The sequence below is a fragment of the Gracilinanus agilis genome, chromosome 4, assembly GCF_016433145.1.
Source record: "Gracilinanus agilis isolate LMUSP501 chromosome 4, AgileGrace, whole genome shotgun sequence".
Classification (NCBI taxonomy): Eukaryota; Metazoa; Chordata; class Mammalia; order Didelphimorphia; family Didelphidae; genus Gracilinanus; species Gracilinanus agilis.
Genome location: NC_058133.1, coordinates 371,417,466 through 371,435,122, shown reverse-complemented (window position 1 = coordinate 371,435,122; position 17,657 = coordinate 371,417,466). Strand labels below are relative to the sequence as shown.

The following is a 17,657-nucleotide window of genomic DNA, read 5'->3' as shown; positions in this document are numbered from 1 at the left end:
TTTTTTTTTTCATTAATTCCCTTGATATTTTTGACCTTTTGTTCTACCAGATGAATTTTGCTATTATTTTTTTCTAGTTCTTTAAAATAAATTTTTGGTAGTTTGATTGGATTGGTATAACTCTGAATAAATAAATTATTTTAGTTAGGATTGTTATTTTTATTATATTAGCTCAGTTTACTCATGAGCAATTAATATTTTTCCATTTGGCTTGGCATTTAAATCTATCCTCATTTTTTTTTAAAACTAACCCTCCATCTTTACTTCTAATTACTTGGGATCTCAGAATAGGAGGGGATGTCAGAGCCCATCTATTCCAAATAGTACCTTAATAAGAATACATACTAAGCATACTTGAGAAATCATCTAGCTACTAAAGGTATTAAATTGTTAATTTTAATATCTTTAATTTTCATTTTGTGTGAGTTGATGGAAATTTGGTCCATGATTCTAGAAATAAAAATTCATCATTATATCCCTTTGTATTTCTTTTATGTAGTTCAGAATGTACCATTTCAAATTGTAATATATATACATATATATATATATATATATATATACATACATATAGCAAATGAAAAATTTTAGATGATGGAAGGTTAGCCTTTGGAATTTGATATTTTCCCCATAGGTATTATGGATTCATACTGGAGTATGTGGTGTATGCTAGCTTTTTTGGGCCAAAGCCATAAAAGAACATTATGTTTCTATTTGTTAGATGCTGTTGTTAGGAATAAAGGGGCTTCACAAAATAACTTAATTCAACCAGACACTCTGAAACCAATAGTCATTTATATTTGCAGCATTTAAGGGAAGACTGTATCTTATACAGAGAGTCAGTTCTATGAACACAGGAAGACTGCGTATAGTAAGACTCATTCATCTTTCATACCAGGATTGTATATATTTTCATAAAATCCACGATTTAAAATTTTGTTTGAGAAAAATTTCGGGGAAAGAAGCTTACTAACTCCTTGAATCCAGAAAATGAACTGTTTGGAGAAAGATGCCTGCAGAAATCTATGCTGCATCAGAAGATGCAGAATGAATTTTGGGATGCATTTGATTGAATTGAAGGGTGTGGAACACATTTATTCTGAATGTAAATTGTTATGCCAAAGAGGATAGCACCCTAATTGGCTTCTTGTCAATGGGACTAGCAAACATTGGTTTTTCTCTCTTCTATTTCTCTCTTATTTCTAACTATTGTAGTTTTCTCTTAGAAAGGTGCAATATTGGATGCACCTGTAGATAGAAGATTTTTATAGGTACAAAATGATTATGTCAAATGATCCATTGGGGAGACTAGTCTCCCAAAGGTTCACAGGGGAATCATGAAGATGGAATTAACTCTCCCCTGCCCATTTTTAGATTTAATCACCAGAAGTGTATACACCCCATTTTATGCTTGAGTGGGGGGGAGATCTGTAACCCACCTGTGCTAAAAATGGGTCACAAATCAGAAACAACTGACTGCCCCCTTTGCAGTCCTAATTAAAAAAGACTGTAATTGTTCCACGTAGAGGAAGGCACAGGAAGTGTGCAAATAAATGTCTTTAAAAGCAGTTGTAACTTCCTGTGAAAGAGAGTTCTTCAGAGTTTGAGTTTGAGTTGGAGGCTGGTGAAGGATTTGCTTCGTGGACCTGAGACTCTCACATTGGTAAGGTAGCTCTTGAACTTTCCATTAGGACTACCACTTGGTTGAGTGAAAAGGCTAACTCCTTTCCTGGCTTTCTGGAGGAACTAGCCTCCGGAGAGACCCATGTCTTGGAAGAGGCTTCGTGGCTGGAGCCCTTGCTTTATATATCACTGGGCCCTTGGCTGAAGGTTTAGGGCCCCTCCAGGCTGAGGATTAATTGGCCCTCCTGCCTGGGTTGAGCCAGGAGCCAGAGCAAAATACTTAGTGTATTAAGTTAGATACCTTACTCTATCCTCTTTCACACTCTCTCCTTTTTTAAATAAACTACCATAAAAAGTCATTCTGACTTGAGTATTTAAATTTGGTGACCACAGTTCTCATAAATTTAGTCTGACATTTAGTTTTTAATTTTTAACCCTTAGAGCTGTGAATCTGAACTGCAAAGGCAGGGGACAGGGCAGGGCAGATATTGCACGTCCTTCCCTCCCCCCCCCCCCATGCCTACCCCTCCATTATGATATATACATAATCTATCTGTTGTCCTGTCAGGAGTCTTAGGAATATGTCTTCAGGCCAGGACAAGTAAAAGGAATCTTTGAAGGTCTTGTGAGAGGAAGTTTTTAGGGTCTGGTATATGGTTATACCATGTCTTCACTGGGACTCTTAGACCTTTCTTTACTCCTTGTGTCCCGGTGGCTCGTGTATTTTAAAGGAATAATTGGAGTTGTAGGATGTTCTGTTATAAAGAGCTTATTACCCCAGTGACTGGCACATTTTGTTACTATTTAGTTGTGTCCAACTCTTTGTAGCACTATTAGGGGTTTTCTTTTCAAAGATACTGGAGTGGTTTGCCATTTTCTTTTCCAAATCATTTTACATGTGAGGAAATCAAGGCAAGCAGGGTTAAGTGATTTGCTCAGTCACCCATTTGTTAAGTGACTGAGACCAGATTTGAATTTAGGAAGATGAGTCTTAACTGACTCCAGGCCTGACACTAACCACTATGCCAACTACCCTGGCACATGGTAGGCAATTATTTAATAAATACTTGTTCTTTCTTCTCCTCCTTAGTTGGTTGAAGAAACTGTTAGTTTTGTGGAACTTCTTGTACAGAAGAAAGTGCTGTTGATTTTTCTTAGTACCCTATTATATCAGTGTTTTTGCTTCATTTCTTATACCCATATGTTTAAAAGTTTCCTTTCAACTCTAACAAGAATTTCTCCTTAAATTCTAGGTGTAATATGGTGTAAAGGAAAGTGTACTGGCCTTATATTCTAAAAGAGATGTAGGTTATGATCTCACCTCTAATACTTTGTATCAATAACCTGATAATAATTTTGTGAGGTTAACTGCTTTGCAAACTATATTTGTTGTTACTTTATTAAAATACTGCTAATTAAGAAGTTTAACTTGCTTTATCTAAGGGACTACTTTGCTTATAAGGAAAGAAGTACAGTTCAGCTTAATTGAATTTCCTATTAAAAACATATTTTTTTCTATTTATACTAACTTATTTGATACTTATTTTCTTTTGTTGACCTCAGGCACCTTTTTATGAATCAGAGACTTGGAGGTCAGTTGCAGTTACACTAATATATATGTATGTATTCTCTTCTTCTGTCTCTGTCTCCATTTCTCTTAATATAGTTGTATATACTGTAACATATTTACATATAAATATTCATTTATAAAAAATATGTATATATGAGACATTTGAGAGTTTTCAGCCCAGTTCTAATCTAAATCAGTCTAAACTTTCACTTTTTAAGCGAGATAATGAGATGAACTAGCTAAGCATTTGGCAAATTAGCCAGGCTATATATTTAAGGAATTCTCATAGAACTTAATCTTATTTATACTACTTTGTACTTAATAGAAAAGCCGGAAGGAAAAGTCTCTGGATGCTATCCTACTTCATAAACTAAACCAAATGAACATCCCTTAAGTGGCATTCCTATAGTAGATTGTAGAGTATGTACAAAGCATGAGTCTGGAAACCAGGGAGACTCCTGAAAGCCATATATAGGAATTGCTCCTTGCCTTTTGGGACTCTGGGGGGAAAGTGGGCTGCTTTTGGAGTTAGAAGACTTGGATTTCAATCCCAAACTGTGATACCAGGTGACTTTGGGCAAGCCATATATTCTTTTCTGCGCTCAATTTCCTTTTCTGTAAAATGAGGGGGTGAATGATCTGTGAGGCCATCTTCAGGACTATGATCATGTGAACCATATAACTTCCCATCCAACTATTTCATAGCTTTTGATTTTTCAGAGTGAGAACTCTCTTTCTACCTCTGCTCCAGTTTCCTCTTCCACCCAACTTTTTCAGTTCCTTGCTCTGCTCTGTCAGTTATCCTTTCTCTTTTAGTTTACAATCTGTTTCCGTGTACTGATTCCTTCTCTAAATACATATGTAGTGATAATAATCTTAACAACATTTATATAGTGATTTAAAGTTTGCAAAAAAAAAAAAAGCTTAATATCTCAGTCGAGCCTCACAAAACCCTATGAGGTAGGTACTATAGGTATTATTATCTCCATTTTACAGATGGAGAAACTGAGGCTCAGAGTGGTTAAATGACTTGCCTCTGGTCATGGAGCTAATAAGTGTCAGAGGTGGGATTTGAACCCAGGTCTTCCTGACTCCAAGTCCAGCACTCTTGTCACTAAGTTACGGTTGCTGCAGGTAAGTTTCCTTTATCTTGTTCCTCCTTTAAGCTACTAGTTTCCAGTTTCTCCTTTTTACTATGACTTCTTATAAAAGTTCCATACTCAATTTAACCAGTATTTATTAATTTCCTCCTGTTGTACTAGGTACTATTTCTGCCATCAACCTAGGAAGAACTGCAAGGAAGTCTATTGCAATGCTTGCATCAGTTTATTTTTCTAAGAATTCTTTTATTCTCTTTTCCCCCAAGAGTGAACTGTAATGTGCCTCTGTAATTAAGTTCTTGCTAAAGGAGGAATAGATAGTATTAGGGCAGGAGGCTGTACAGTCACAATTGAGTTTTTAAATGATTTCTTTCTCAGACTAGATGACCTGACTCTTGATTCTTTCCATTTCTGTGATCTACATCAGAAATGACTCCCAAGGCTTGAGACACCAATTGTATAGTTTTTGAATGTGAGAAAAATTGTAACTTAAGAAATTGTATTTCTTAGTTCTTGCTTCATTGAAACAGTGATGATTTTAAATTGAACAAGTTATCTTAAAATTCAGAATTATAAGGGAAATCATAAGTTAATTAAATCTCATTTCATAGATGTGGAAAATGAGGATCTAGTTAGCTTAGTGACTTGTATGATAATCATATTGGAAGTAAGTCGATTAGAAGAAGTCAGGTCCTTTTATTCTAAATGCATTTATTTCAGTTACAGGCCTGTATCATCATGACAAAAAATATGGTGAACACTATATTTGCAGAAGCTGATAAGAACATGAAGAACAGTGGAAAAAGTTCAAGTTAGCCATAGCTATTCTTTTATTTTAACAATAGAGATAGGTGTCTTAATTTAAAGAAAAAGTCTCCATGAAAAATTATTTGCTATAAATTATGAGCTCTTTTAATTTTGTAATTAAATTTGTAAAATAAGGAATATTTAATTTCAGAAGATACCAGATATAGATAGGTATGGACTGCTTGAAATTATTTTGACAATTTTCAGACTTGTTTTATTTATTGACTTTATAGAATAACATTACTTTTAATCTTTGGTATTTATCATTTTTTACAGACTTTGAGTTTGACTAAAGTTTCTTAGGATTCTTTAACTGCAAAGCATCTCTTAGTTTTTCATCTATTAACTGATACAGCTTTCAGCAGATATCCCATTGAAATATAGCCCCCAAACTTAAAGAAAGCATTCTGATACTCATTGAATAGCACAGAGTAGAGTTCTACTTTGGCATTGTATGTAGTCCATAGATTACTTACACAAATGAGGTTTTGCCTGTTTTTCTTACTTGCTAACAGTATATCTAGCTCCTTTGCCACAACAAAATTAAATTCTATCCCATGTAGATGGGGAAATGTTCAGCCAGAGATGATAGTTTTAATAAGTGGAATACAATTTGCTTTAAATGGCAATGAGAGTAGGATTCTGGTTAAGGACTTTAGCTAGGGCAGTATGTTTGAAGAAAACATTAGATTTATTATTTGTGTTCTTAGTTTACTATTAAAGAATTTTTCAAGCTTTTGTAAATTATAAAGTCTTTGTATTAGAATTAATAAGTATAGAACCATGAACAATTAGTAAAGCTTATGCAGTTAGTGTCATTTTACTTTGTCAGCTAGAGTATAGGCTCTTTGAAGACAAGGGCTATTTTTCTCCTACAGTGCCTAATACATAATAAACAATAAATATTTGATGATTGTTTATTTGCACATATTTTAATGTATCTGCATATGTACAAATGAAATGTATGTAAATGCAATGTAAATAAACATGTGGGTTTATGTATTTATTGACAGTGTATTTTAAGTAAAAATTATATTTTTATGTGGCCAACTGAATTTCTTTGTCTGAATAATAGGGTTTCCTGTGTAGACTGAATATTAAGTTTAATCTCTTTGGAATTAGCATCTGTCCCATTGAGGAGGCTCTAACAGTGACATAGGGCTTGATTAAGAAACACAAAGGTAATCTGCATATGAGCCAGGTACTTCACCATCTGCAGGGACTTACCATTCCATTTAGATTTCTTACAAGCATACCTTTGGTGATCATACATTCTGATTTATGCCTCTCTTAATTGTAATAATCAGAAAGCCATGAATAGATTATTTACTGATTGCATTTTAAAGGAAATTTTTTGTGCTCTTAAATGAATGAAAGACTGCCTAATAATAGGAATCCTGAAGGTTACATTTTCCTCTACCAAATTAAATACCTTTTTTTCACATACATATCGTTTCATGTCATCACATTTACATATACATCATATCATCATATTCAGCTTACTTCCCCACCCTCTTTCTGAGTAAATTCCTTTTATCTTTTCTACAGTAAGAGTAATTTTTGAGAATTACAGATGTCCTCTTTCCATGTAGACATATAAATATTTTGACCTTAATGAGTCCCTTAAATTTTCTCTTTCTTATTTACCTTTGGGCGTCTCTTGTGTCTTGTGTTTGGACTTCAGATTTTTTGTTTAGATCCGACTTGTTCTTTAGGAATGCTTGGAAATCTTCTATCTAATTGAATTTTTTTACCCTGAAAGAATATACTCAGTTTTGATGGATAGATGACTTTGGGTTGTAAGCCCAAATCTTTTGCCTTCCTGAATATCATATTCTATGCCTTTTGATCCTTTAATGTAGAAGCTGCTAGATTTTATGTGATCCTGATTATAGCTCCATGGTATTTGAATGGTTTCTTTCCAACTGTTTGAAGAATTTTCTCTTTAGCTTGGTGACTCTTGAATTTAGCTATTACATTCCTGGAAGTTGTCATTTGAAGATTTCTTTCAGGAGGTGATCTTTGAATTCTTTTAAATTCAGTTTTATTTTCTTGTTTGAGGATCTCTGGGCATTTTTCTTTGATAATTTCTTATAATATGATGTCCAAGGTTTTTTCTTGATCATGACTTTTAGGTAGTCCAATAATTCTCAAATTGTCTCTCCTAGATCTATTTTCTAGATTGGTTGTTTTTTTCAATAAGATATTTCATATTTTCCTCTTTTTTCATTCCTTTGATTCTTAAATGCTTCTTTTAATTAATAAAGGTATGTCTTACATGTAATATACTTTTTATTTAATTTTATAACTCACTCGATGTGGCCTGTTTTAGAAAATGGCTTATGACAGCTATATTTTCTTTCTTTTTAAACCCTTTCTTTCTGTCTGGGAATTGATACCAAGTATTGGTTCTGAGGCAGAAGAACAGTAAGGACTAGGCAGTTGGGGTTAAGTAACTTACCTAGGGTCACACAGTTAGGAAGTATCTGAGGTCATATTTGAATTCAGGACCTCCTGTGTCTAGGTCAGTTTTCTTGATTGTCTTTTTTGGGATAACTTGCAGTTGGAGGTGACACATTTCTAACAATGCCCAAGAAGTGGCCTAAGGAATAATATGAAAGTTGGTTCTCTATTGAGAGGAACCACGGACATTCTGTGTTTTACTGGTACCAACCTGTGAAATATGAAAAAATCCAGAGGAAGCAGTAGGTTGCAGTAAAGAGTAAGCTGTATTTGTAGCCAGAGTTCCTAAGTTTGAATGCTGCTTTTATGACTTTGGGCAAATAATTTTGCTTCTTGATGCTCCAGATTTTTCTTTTGTCCAATGAAGGTATTGAACTAACTCTAAATCTTTGATCCTATGAGATGAAACAACAAATGGTAGAGAATAAAGAATAAAGTTAATTCAAATCACCTAGGTATATAATTCTGATATGATTGTAACATACCTTCACTAAAATCTCATTACAGGCTTCTTGGTGCAGGGGAGATGATCCTGGAGTTTTGAAGGCTATGACAACAGTGTGTCTCAAAAATAGTTAACACTATAAGTTAATTCTGGTGGTTGTATCCTTCCTCACCCTCATAAACTCCAGTGGCTTACATCTACATCTACCCCTTCATGTAGCAATATACTCACACAGTAAGCTCTTCACAACCTGGCCCCTTCCTATCTTTCTAGGATTCTTCCACATTGCTCCCCTCTACTCTCTCTACATTTCCGGCAACCTGCTAGCATGCTTGCAGTTACAAGCAAGAAAGACTAATGTGTAGGAGTTAATGTTTGGTACAAAACAATGAAATGGTGTACACTAACTATTCTCAGAGTGAGAATGAGTGTTTTGGGGCCATCTCCTGTAAGACTTAATGATACAGATTTAGTGTGTAATAAAATTTTTTATTTTACCGATTTTTCTATCTTTTATTTTTTTTTTTCAGTTCCTAGTCAAAAATACCTAAATTTGCCTATATTGTATTTGTGTAAAGCTAAGGTCCTAACTGCACGCTCATTTTAATATTTATTTTGTCTTTGAGTGGTTGTTATTAGCCATTTGTTTGAACCCTCAAAGACTCTTGATAGATATTTCTGTAGATTATTCCCCTGAACATAGACTACTTAATAATGGCTGTAATAATGGTTCTAATTCCCCCTTTTATGTATACTGAACTAGTCCTCAGTTTCTAACAAAATTTCATCCATCTTGAAGTTCTTTTGTCTATTATTTTTAAAAACCATACCTTATGTCTTAGAATCAGTACTAGCTAGGTTCTATGATTCTAAGGCAGAAGAGTGGTAAGGGCTAGGCAATGGGGGTCAAGTGATTTATCCAGTCACACAGCTAGGAAGTATATGAGGTCAAATTTGAACCCAGGACCTTTCACTCTGGCTTTCTCTTCACTGCACTATCTCTCTGCCCCTTGCCATATATCTATATATCTATATATCTATATATCAGTGGTTCCCAAACTTTTTTGGCCTACTGCTCCCTTTCCAGAAAAAATAATCCTTAGCCCCCTGGAAATTAATTAAAAAAAATTTAATAGCAATTAATAGGAAAGATAAATGCACCTGTGGCCATCACTGCCCCCCTGGATTGCTGCAGCATCCACCAGGGTGTGGTGGCACCCACTTTGGGAATCACTGATATATATATATATATATATATATATATATATATATATATATATATATGAATAAACCTTACCTTCCATCTTATAATCAATACTGTATATTGGTTCTAAAGCAGAAGAGTGGTAAGGGCTAGGCATTGGGGGTCAGGTGACTTGCCCAGGGTCACACAGCTAAGAAGTGTGAACCCAGGACCTTCCATCTCTGGGCTTGACTCTCAGTTCACTGAGCCACCCATCTGTCCCCCCCTGTCATTTATTTTTATTTTAAAGAAGCAACTCGTGTTTTTAAAACTGAAAACGTGTTGTTTCAAGACTAAAAGTTTCAGGATTTTCTTTTCTTTTTTTACATTTCCTTTTTACATTTTTCATTTACATTTTTACATTTTACATTTTTTCTTTTCCATTGCTTCTGAAAGTCTCTTTCATTCTGTATTATCCAGTGAGAAGTATTTTTTGTTTTCCAGTAGGGGACACTAATGTAAAAAGTTAAAAAGATATGGACTGTATATGATTCTTAGAATATCATGTAACACAATCAATTTCCACATCTGTTACATTGTATTTATCCAACTTAGGGATGCTGTTATGAATATATGATAGAAAAAGTAGTGAATTCTTTTGAAAAAAAGAAACTTTGTAATAAAAATGCATTTTGTAGTATTAAATTCAGATGATTGATATTTGGTTGATTTAATCAAGAGATGACATTTGTTGAGCAGTTCATCTTTTTGACAAACCTATTTCCTTATTTTCTGTTAAGTTCTCTTTTTGTTCCTGACTGTAAATACATAATATCGCTTAGTTTTATTCTTTAAAGCCTTGAACTTTGGAAACCCTGTAGTCAATTCATGGCACATATGGATGTAGTCTAGTTAACTTACCCATTGGACCAAAAGATGATATTTTTTTTTTTAAAAAAAGAAAAACATTTTGGTGATTGGCAGGATAAAATGCTTAAAAAAAAGCATATCATTCCCTAACTATTAATCATTTTCCAAGAAAAATAAGGGATCAAGAGTACACTGGTACTTCTCAGAGTATAAGGGTCAGAACAGTATTGTGTGTCTCTGTTAGGGAGTGATGGAGTGAGACAGTAATAGCATCTGGGGAATATACCATGTGAACAGAAAATAAAAAAAACAGAATTTCCTCATGTTCTCTATTGTTCCCAATTTTTAGTTAAAGATAGCCAAATTCCTGCATATCTAATAGAAGGACAAGAACCTGGAAAGCAGCTAAGGCAAAAATGTTGATTTTCATTTGTTTTGCATGTCTTTACCATCAATGTTGGTAGGTACTTTTTGAGTATTGGCAATTTTATATCTGGAACAATATTCTTCAAGAATCTATGATATTATTGTGGTAATTACTTCCACTGAGGTATTGTAGTACCCTTCTGTGTAAATGACTATCCTAAGTAATTATGGGATAAAACAAACTATTACCTGGTTGCCAACCTTTCAAGGATCAGCTTCTTTGAGTTTATTGAGGCTAGTCCCTGGATGTTAGAAAATCTATTACTGGTTCCATTTGTGTTCTATTTGGCAGGCTATTCTAGAACTTGACCTTTGTTGATACAGCCTACAGACTGTCCAGATTCATACATGTGGTTTTGTAAATACAGTTTGATAAATAACATTTGATAGTAATTTTAACTTTGTTCTATTTTATAGAAAGAATTAAAAAAATCCAATCTTTCACTTAAGGAAAGTTTTTCCTATTCATAGGAGACAAAAGAAAAACAACACATTTTTTACTTCTTGCTTTCAACAATATTTATTTGATTTATTTTCAGTGAAATTTAATTGAACTTTTTATACTTGAATTCATCATAAATTTCTTTTTTCAGATCATTCTACTTCAAGTGGTATAACATCATTCAAGTTCAGCCGCTCACTAATAACTATTCCCACTGCACATGTGATGCCGTCTCATTCCAGTTCTTCAATTTCCAAACACAGGGAAGGACTGACATCGGATGGGCCAAAATGGAGTACAAGTTTCATACGAACAATGGGAACTCGAAATCGAGGAGACCTGGAGTCTTCACTTGACATGAAGGACATACGACCTATACGAAAATGGTCATCTTTGTCTAAACTCAGTGGCCCAGATAATTGTGGCCAAAATGGCACTGTTCGATCTGAGGAATCCAGGATGGGTTTAGATAAATTAGAGAGAGAGAGGGCTTTATCACAGCTAAGGGGAAATGGTCCCAGCTGCTTACATGATAGCATGGAGATGCTTCAACTAGAGGACAAGGAAATGAATAAAATACGATCTTCAACTTTGGACTGTAAATACAAGTTTGAGAGCTGTAACAAAGAGGACTTGGGAATCTCTCCTGCTCATAGGAGACATGCCTTAGACAAGACATACAGTGCCTTACCCGAAAGCAAGTCCTCTATGTCTAATCCAGAGCCTTATGAACAAAAATATCTAATGCTGGGCCAGCAGGCTATGGGTGGAATTCCTATTCAGCCCTCTATTAGGACTCAGATGTGGCTAACAGATCAATTACATGCAAATCCTCCAGACTGTAGGCCTATTGAGGATGCCTTCACCTTAGCTCCTTGGCAACAGCAACAGCTCGAAGACTTAAGAAATGGGAGTGAGTCAGCCCCGCAGGTAAGCTGGAAATTTGGTGTTTGCTTCCCTCCAGTGGATGCTGTGAGTTATCACAACAGAACCTTTAATTAAATGTTCATTTTTCTTTTTAGCCACAGTCCTACTTACCTACTTTGAGTCATTATTCTAAGCTTTTGATAGATGAAGTTGTTAAAAAAGTATTGAAATTAAAACATTTTAAAGAACATTTCAGTAACAGTCTTTGTAATTTCCTTGAGGCATTAGTTACACGCTAAATTGCATATGTTATTCTCTGTCCAAAGAAGCAAGACAATATATAATACATGTTAGAAATAGTTTCTCAGAGTTTTGGTGCTTAGAAGAATATATCATGGGATCATGGTATTTGAGAGATGGAAGTAATCTTAGATTATTTGGTCCATTCCCTTCATTTCCCAGGTGAGGTCATCTGAAGCCCAAGTAACTTCCCCAAAATTACATAAATGACTGAGTTTAGATTTGAACCTAGGTTGGCTGACTCTAGATCCAGTGTTTCTTTCCCTTTCTTTTTCTTTCTAACATCCCACCTTCTCAAGCTCCCTTTGTTCCCTCAGCCTCCAGTTGTCAGATCTTCTGGATTCTGCTTTTAGAACTTCTTTCAAACCTCTCTGCTCCTTTCCATTCACAGCCACTATCCAGTTTAGATCCTCATTACCTCTTTACCAACTATTTCAGTTGTTGCTTTTTTGGTTGCCCTTGCTTTCACTTTCTCCTTCGTTAATCTGCTTTTGTTTGTTTGGTTTTTAAACTTTTACTTTCTCTCTTAGAATCCACATTAAGCATCTGTTCCAAGGCAGAAGAACAGTAAGGGCTAGGCGATTGGGGTCAGGTAACTTGCCCAGGGTCACACCAATCTATTTTCAATTGAAAAAATACCATTCCTAAGACACAAGTCTTGACTATGTAGTTCATCTGCTGAAAAATCTTTGGCTATTTGATAGGATGTTAAAATATAGATTTGCAACCTGTTATTTAAAATGTTCCACAGGGGCAGCTTTGTGGTTCAGTAGATAGAGAGCCAGGCTTGGAGACTGGAGGATATAGGTTCAAATGTGGTCTAAGACACTTTTTAGCTGTGTCTAAGCAAGTCACTTAACTCCAGTTGTTTAGCCCTTTCTGCTCTTTGACTTTGGAATTGTTCTACAGTCAGCTTCAATTTACTTTTTCAGAGTTATTTTATATATATTAATATCTTTTATTCACTATATGATTTAACCAAACTATATAGCTAGCTGTTCTCTGCATTCAGCATTCCATCATTGTTATAATGCTTTCTTTGTACCAAAGAAAAACTGAGTCATTTTTCAAATATCTCCCATCTACTCTCACTTGCTTCCCTTCCCCCAAGTAACTAGTGTTCTCTTCATCTTAAATAATTGCTTTTAATTTTTCTTTTCTGAGTATATGTTATAGCCCCTCACAGGAATATGTTGTATTTAGTATTATAATCAGGAAAATTCACTTATGTTAAGCTGACTTTTATGGGCTACACAATTTTAGGAACTTGGGCTCTAATAGATTGACTAGAACAGATTTAAGACTTGAAACTTCAATTTCCTTGTACAGAATGAGCATTATTGTTAGATTGTAATATATCTACTTACTGCTCTGCATATAACATAGCTTTCTGGAAAAATGTAATGTAAGAATTTGTATAGCAGATGGATCAAGATCCTACAGAATGGGCAAACTTTAAGGTCCTTTCAGGGTTGGGAAACAGTCCTCCCAGATTATCATTTGCTACCCCTAGAAAGCTGGACATTAAAGACCCTTGCTTCTTTGGTGAAGGAGTTTGTAATTTTGGACTTTGTACTGATTGGGGTTGGGGTGGTGGGAGTGGGAAGGTGGGGGAGAATACTTCTATAATGGGAAAAGTAGTTTCTATAGTGAATAATGAGTTCCATATAGGAATGATTGTAAATGGAGATTGTTTGATTATTTTGTATGTCTCCTAATGCCTGGCACCGGGTAATAAATAATGTTTCTTGAGCTATAAAATACATTTGGTACATCTATTGAAGGTTGGATTTATTTTTGACATTATATGCAAATCTTTTTATTTTCCTTTGTGTCTAGAATATAATAACCATATTAGATGATGATGATGATGATGATGATGATGATGATGATGATGATGATAATAATAGCCAGTATTTTTATAGCACCTCCTTTGTGCTAGGCACTCTGCTAAGTGTTTTACAAGTATTATCTTCATTCCATCCTCACAACAAACCTGGAATGAAGGTGCTATTATTATTGTTATTATTATTATTATCTGTATTTTGAAACTGAGGAAATTGAGGCAAACAGAGGCTTGGCCAGGGTCATACAGCTACTAATTATCTGAGACCAGATTTGAACTCAGGTCTTCGTGACTCTAGACAGGGTACTCCTGCTCTCATTACAGTGTCCACCTAGCTGCCTCAAGAGAATATATATTTAAATCTTGTTGAAACACTTGGAGGTGACTTGGTTCAGCTTCCTCATTTTGTAGACAAGGAAACTCAAGTACAGAAATGTAAAATAATTTCATTGAGGTCAAAGATACTAAATCAAGGGATGAGCAAGATCCTATGTCTCTAAATCCCCTATTTTTTAAATTAATTTTTTAGATATAAGATGTATCCTTTGCTGCCATTAAGGCCTTAACATTTATATTCCTTAAGGTAAGGAAGATTTAAAATTATTAAAATTTCACAGTTTCAGAAGACTCGGCTTTAATTTTTCCTCAGATGTCATCTTAAGCTCTGATCTTTTACAATAATTCTGACACTATTCTGTTTAATCTTATGATTCTCTTCTTGTCTTTTGAAATATCTACTTGTTTAAATAGTTAATTCATGAATATTTTATTTTTCACCCAAGAAGATAGTCAGTTGACCCAAGTAGTTGTACATTCTATGAAGTCAGTTTCTGTTGGCAAAGTTAGGTACCACAAATTCACTGATATTCAACTCTTTTGTTGGAATATGAAGAGATATCTTGTAAAAAATAGATTGTTGTAGAGAAATAGGGGATTTGCAGATGACTGAAATGTAATGTTGACTTTCTTTTCAGATTCAATTTTGGTCACTCTTAGCCTCTATGATTGCAAAGAAGGGACTGGGCAGTTGTTTTCATGATGAGCTCATTGCACGCATCTTCAGAGTGTGCTTTGGGTAACAATAAACTCCTTACTTGATCACATTACAATTCGCATTCTTACTGTCAACCTTTACCTTCCAAGGAGATTCATTGGTGTTCATCTAATAAGATTTTTTTTTTTTTAATTTTAAACCCTTAACTTCTGTGTATTGACTTATAGGTGGAAGATTGGTAAGGGTAGGCAATGGGGGTCAAGTGACTTGCCCAGGGTCACACAGCTGGGAAGTGGCTGAGGCCGGATTTGAACCTAGGACCTCCTGTCTCTAGGCCTGGCTCTCAATCCACTGAGCTACCCAGCTGCCCCGCTAATAAGATATTTTTAATGCAGTTTTTACCAGCTATTAACCTATAATTCTTCCCAGTACAGTAGTACATGTCTGTTAATCCTGTTGCTTACAATGCCTGCCTCTGTAATGGAGAGGGGACCTTTTTATAACCCCTTTGTCCCTCCCTTAATACCCATTCTGTCTATCATATTCCTCAAAGACCAAAGACTTCCTTTGGAGCTGAAAAATATAATTATGACTATACTCTTTATCCTTGTGAAAGGGATAGGAATGAAAATTTATTTTTATTCTAAGGTTGCATGCCTGCTTTCTTATGTTTTTCTTCCCTAGAATTATTCTATGTTATAGGAACAATGAATAGCTACTAAGTTGGGAAAAATAAATGTTCAGGTTATTATTATTTTTTAATGTAAAATAGTTCTTTAGTTACAGTGTTGATTGGGGCTTACTGTAAAAATAGCTTAGTTAGATAATTATTTTAGCATATTTTATTTACATATATATTGAAACTAAAAATGCAAACATTTCATCAAATAAATTGATTTCAGATTTTTCCACATTATATGAGAAACTGGAAAGTTTTGTATATAAACATATAGATGTTCTTGCAAATAACTCAGATTTTAATTGATTCTCATTGCCAGTGAAGAAAGAAAATTTCTTTTTTTGTGGTTTGCTCTCCACCTCAATCCAGACATCCTCTATTATCATATTCATTTCAGGTTTTTATTTCTTGGTTAACTCCAAGTGTGTTTGGGCCTGGCATATAATATTTAGGCAAGTGAAAGTATAGAATTTTTGTAATGGATAGGCACATACCCTTTGTGTACATTAATGAGTGTTTATTAAATAGCAAGTTCAGGTTATTAGGGGAGAAATCCCATATTTTAAAGAAGTCTGCCCTCTTGTGACCATAGGCTATATAATTTTGACTCTTAATTGCTGCTGCTGATTTTTACAATATTTATAAAAGCAAACAAACTCTCCAAAGCCAAATTTACCTTCAGTATTTTAGATTATTTTATTGTGTCATAGTAAAACGAGCACATTATAGAAACAATGTAATTAAGTTAAAAACATTCTTTTATATGTGATTGTGACTATTTGCATCAAATATTTAACTATCAAATATTTATTTTTTTTAAGCAACCACAATATAAATGATAAATAAAAGTCTTTAAAATTAGTTAATTCTTTAAGAATTTTAATCCAACTGTAGAATTTACTGTTCTTAAATTGTTTTTGGACATCTGTTTATCTTAACATTTTTAATGTAACTGCATTCTTATTTTTCCTTATATAGTTTATAGTTAAATCACTATAAATAAGATCTCAGGAGTTTCATTTTAAGGAATTGGTTTCTGCATAGAAGGTATATGATTGTTTGACTTTTGACATAAGTTCATTTAATTTCATGAGAGGAAATACAAGTTGTTTTTTTTTTTAAACCCTTAACTTCTGTGTATTGGCTCCTTAGTGGAAGAGTGGTAAGGTCCGGCAATGGGGGTAAAGTGACTTGCCCAGGGTCTCACAGCTGGGAAGTATCTGAGGCCGGATTTGAACCCAGGAACATCAGTCTCTAGGCCTGACTCTCAATTCACTGAACTACCTAGCTGCCCCCTACAAGTTTTTCTTTAGAAGAAGAAAGAAACTATACAAATGAATTCTTCTCATACTAAATATTTTTTTGATATGACAATTAACAAAGCCATTGGAAAGAAAATGACTTAAAATTTCAGAGTTTATACTTGGTTTACAAGATCAGTTTAGCCAGTTCATAACCCATAATCACCCTTAATACTGATATTTTCCAAGACATCAAAATAATTAATGTCTTTGTTCAATCATCATATAGCTAATAAATGAGTTAGGCCAAAGGAGACTTGAATTCAAGTCTTCTGACTCCGTGTCTGAATTTTCACTATACCAATAGATGTCAGTCACTACATGACTAGTTTCTGGTTCACTGCTTAATATAATTGAGTTTTTTTCTGACAGTTAAGTATTTCTTATACTCCCTACATTCTTTGTAAAATCTAAGAATCTCTTATTATTGGATCATATGATACATCAAGCAGTTTTGCAACAAGGAAAATATTGTCAAAGCTTTTTATGGGACGTCTACACCTATAAAAAAAAAGCTATAATGTGTTTTCGATAGGAGTTAATTATTTAGAAGTTGACCTATTTTAATAGCTGATTTATGAATATTCCTCATAGGTATTTAAACATAAACACTTTTATACCAATAGATATTAAATCTCAGTTTAAAGATTTAAAAATATTAATGTACAAGACATAAGAAGTTAATGATCTAGCATTTCTTTATGGCTTAAAAGAAAACTTAATATTCTGAAAGATTAAAAAAAT

The 17,657-nt window shown here is 34.1% G+C and overlaps 1 protein-coding gene across 1 annotated transcript in view; it reads left to right on the top strand.

The window, feature by feature from the left end:
* The window catches only part of CEP85L (centrosomal protein 85 like), a 149,763-nt gene that overhangs the window by 45,998 nt on the left and 86,108 nt on the right, over positions 1-17,657 (top strand). The window contains exon 3 of the mRNA XM_044676825.1: positions 11,078-11,856. Coding sequence (XP_044532760.1) covers positions 11,078-11,856 — 779 coding nt within the window. The remainder of the gene's footprint in view (positions 1-11,077; positions 11,857-17,657) is intronic.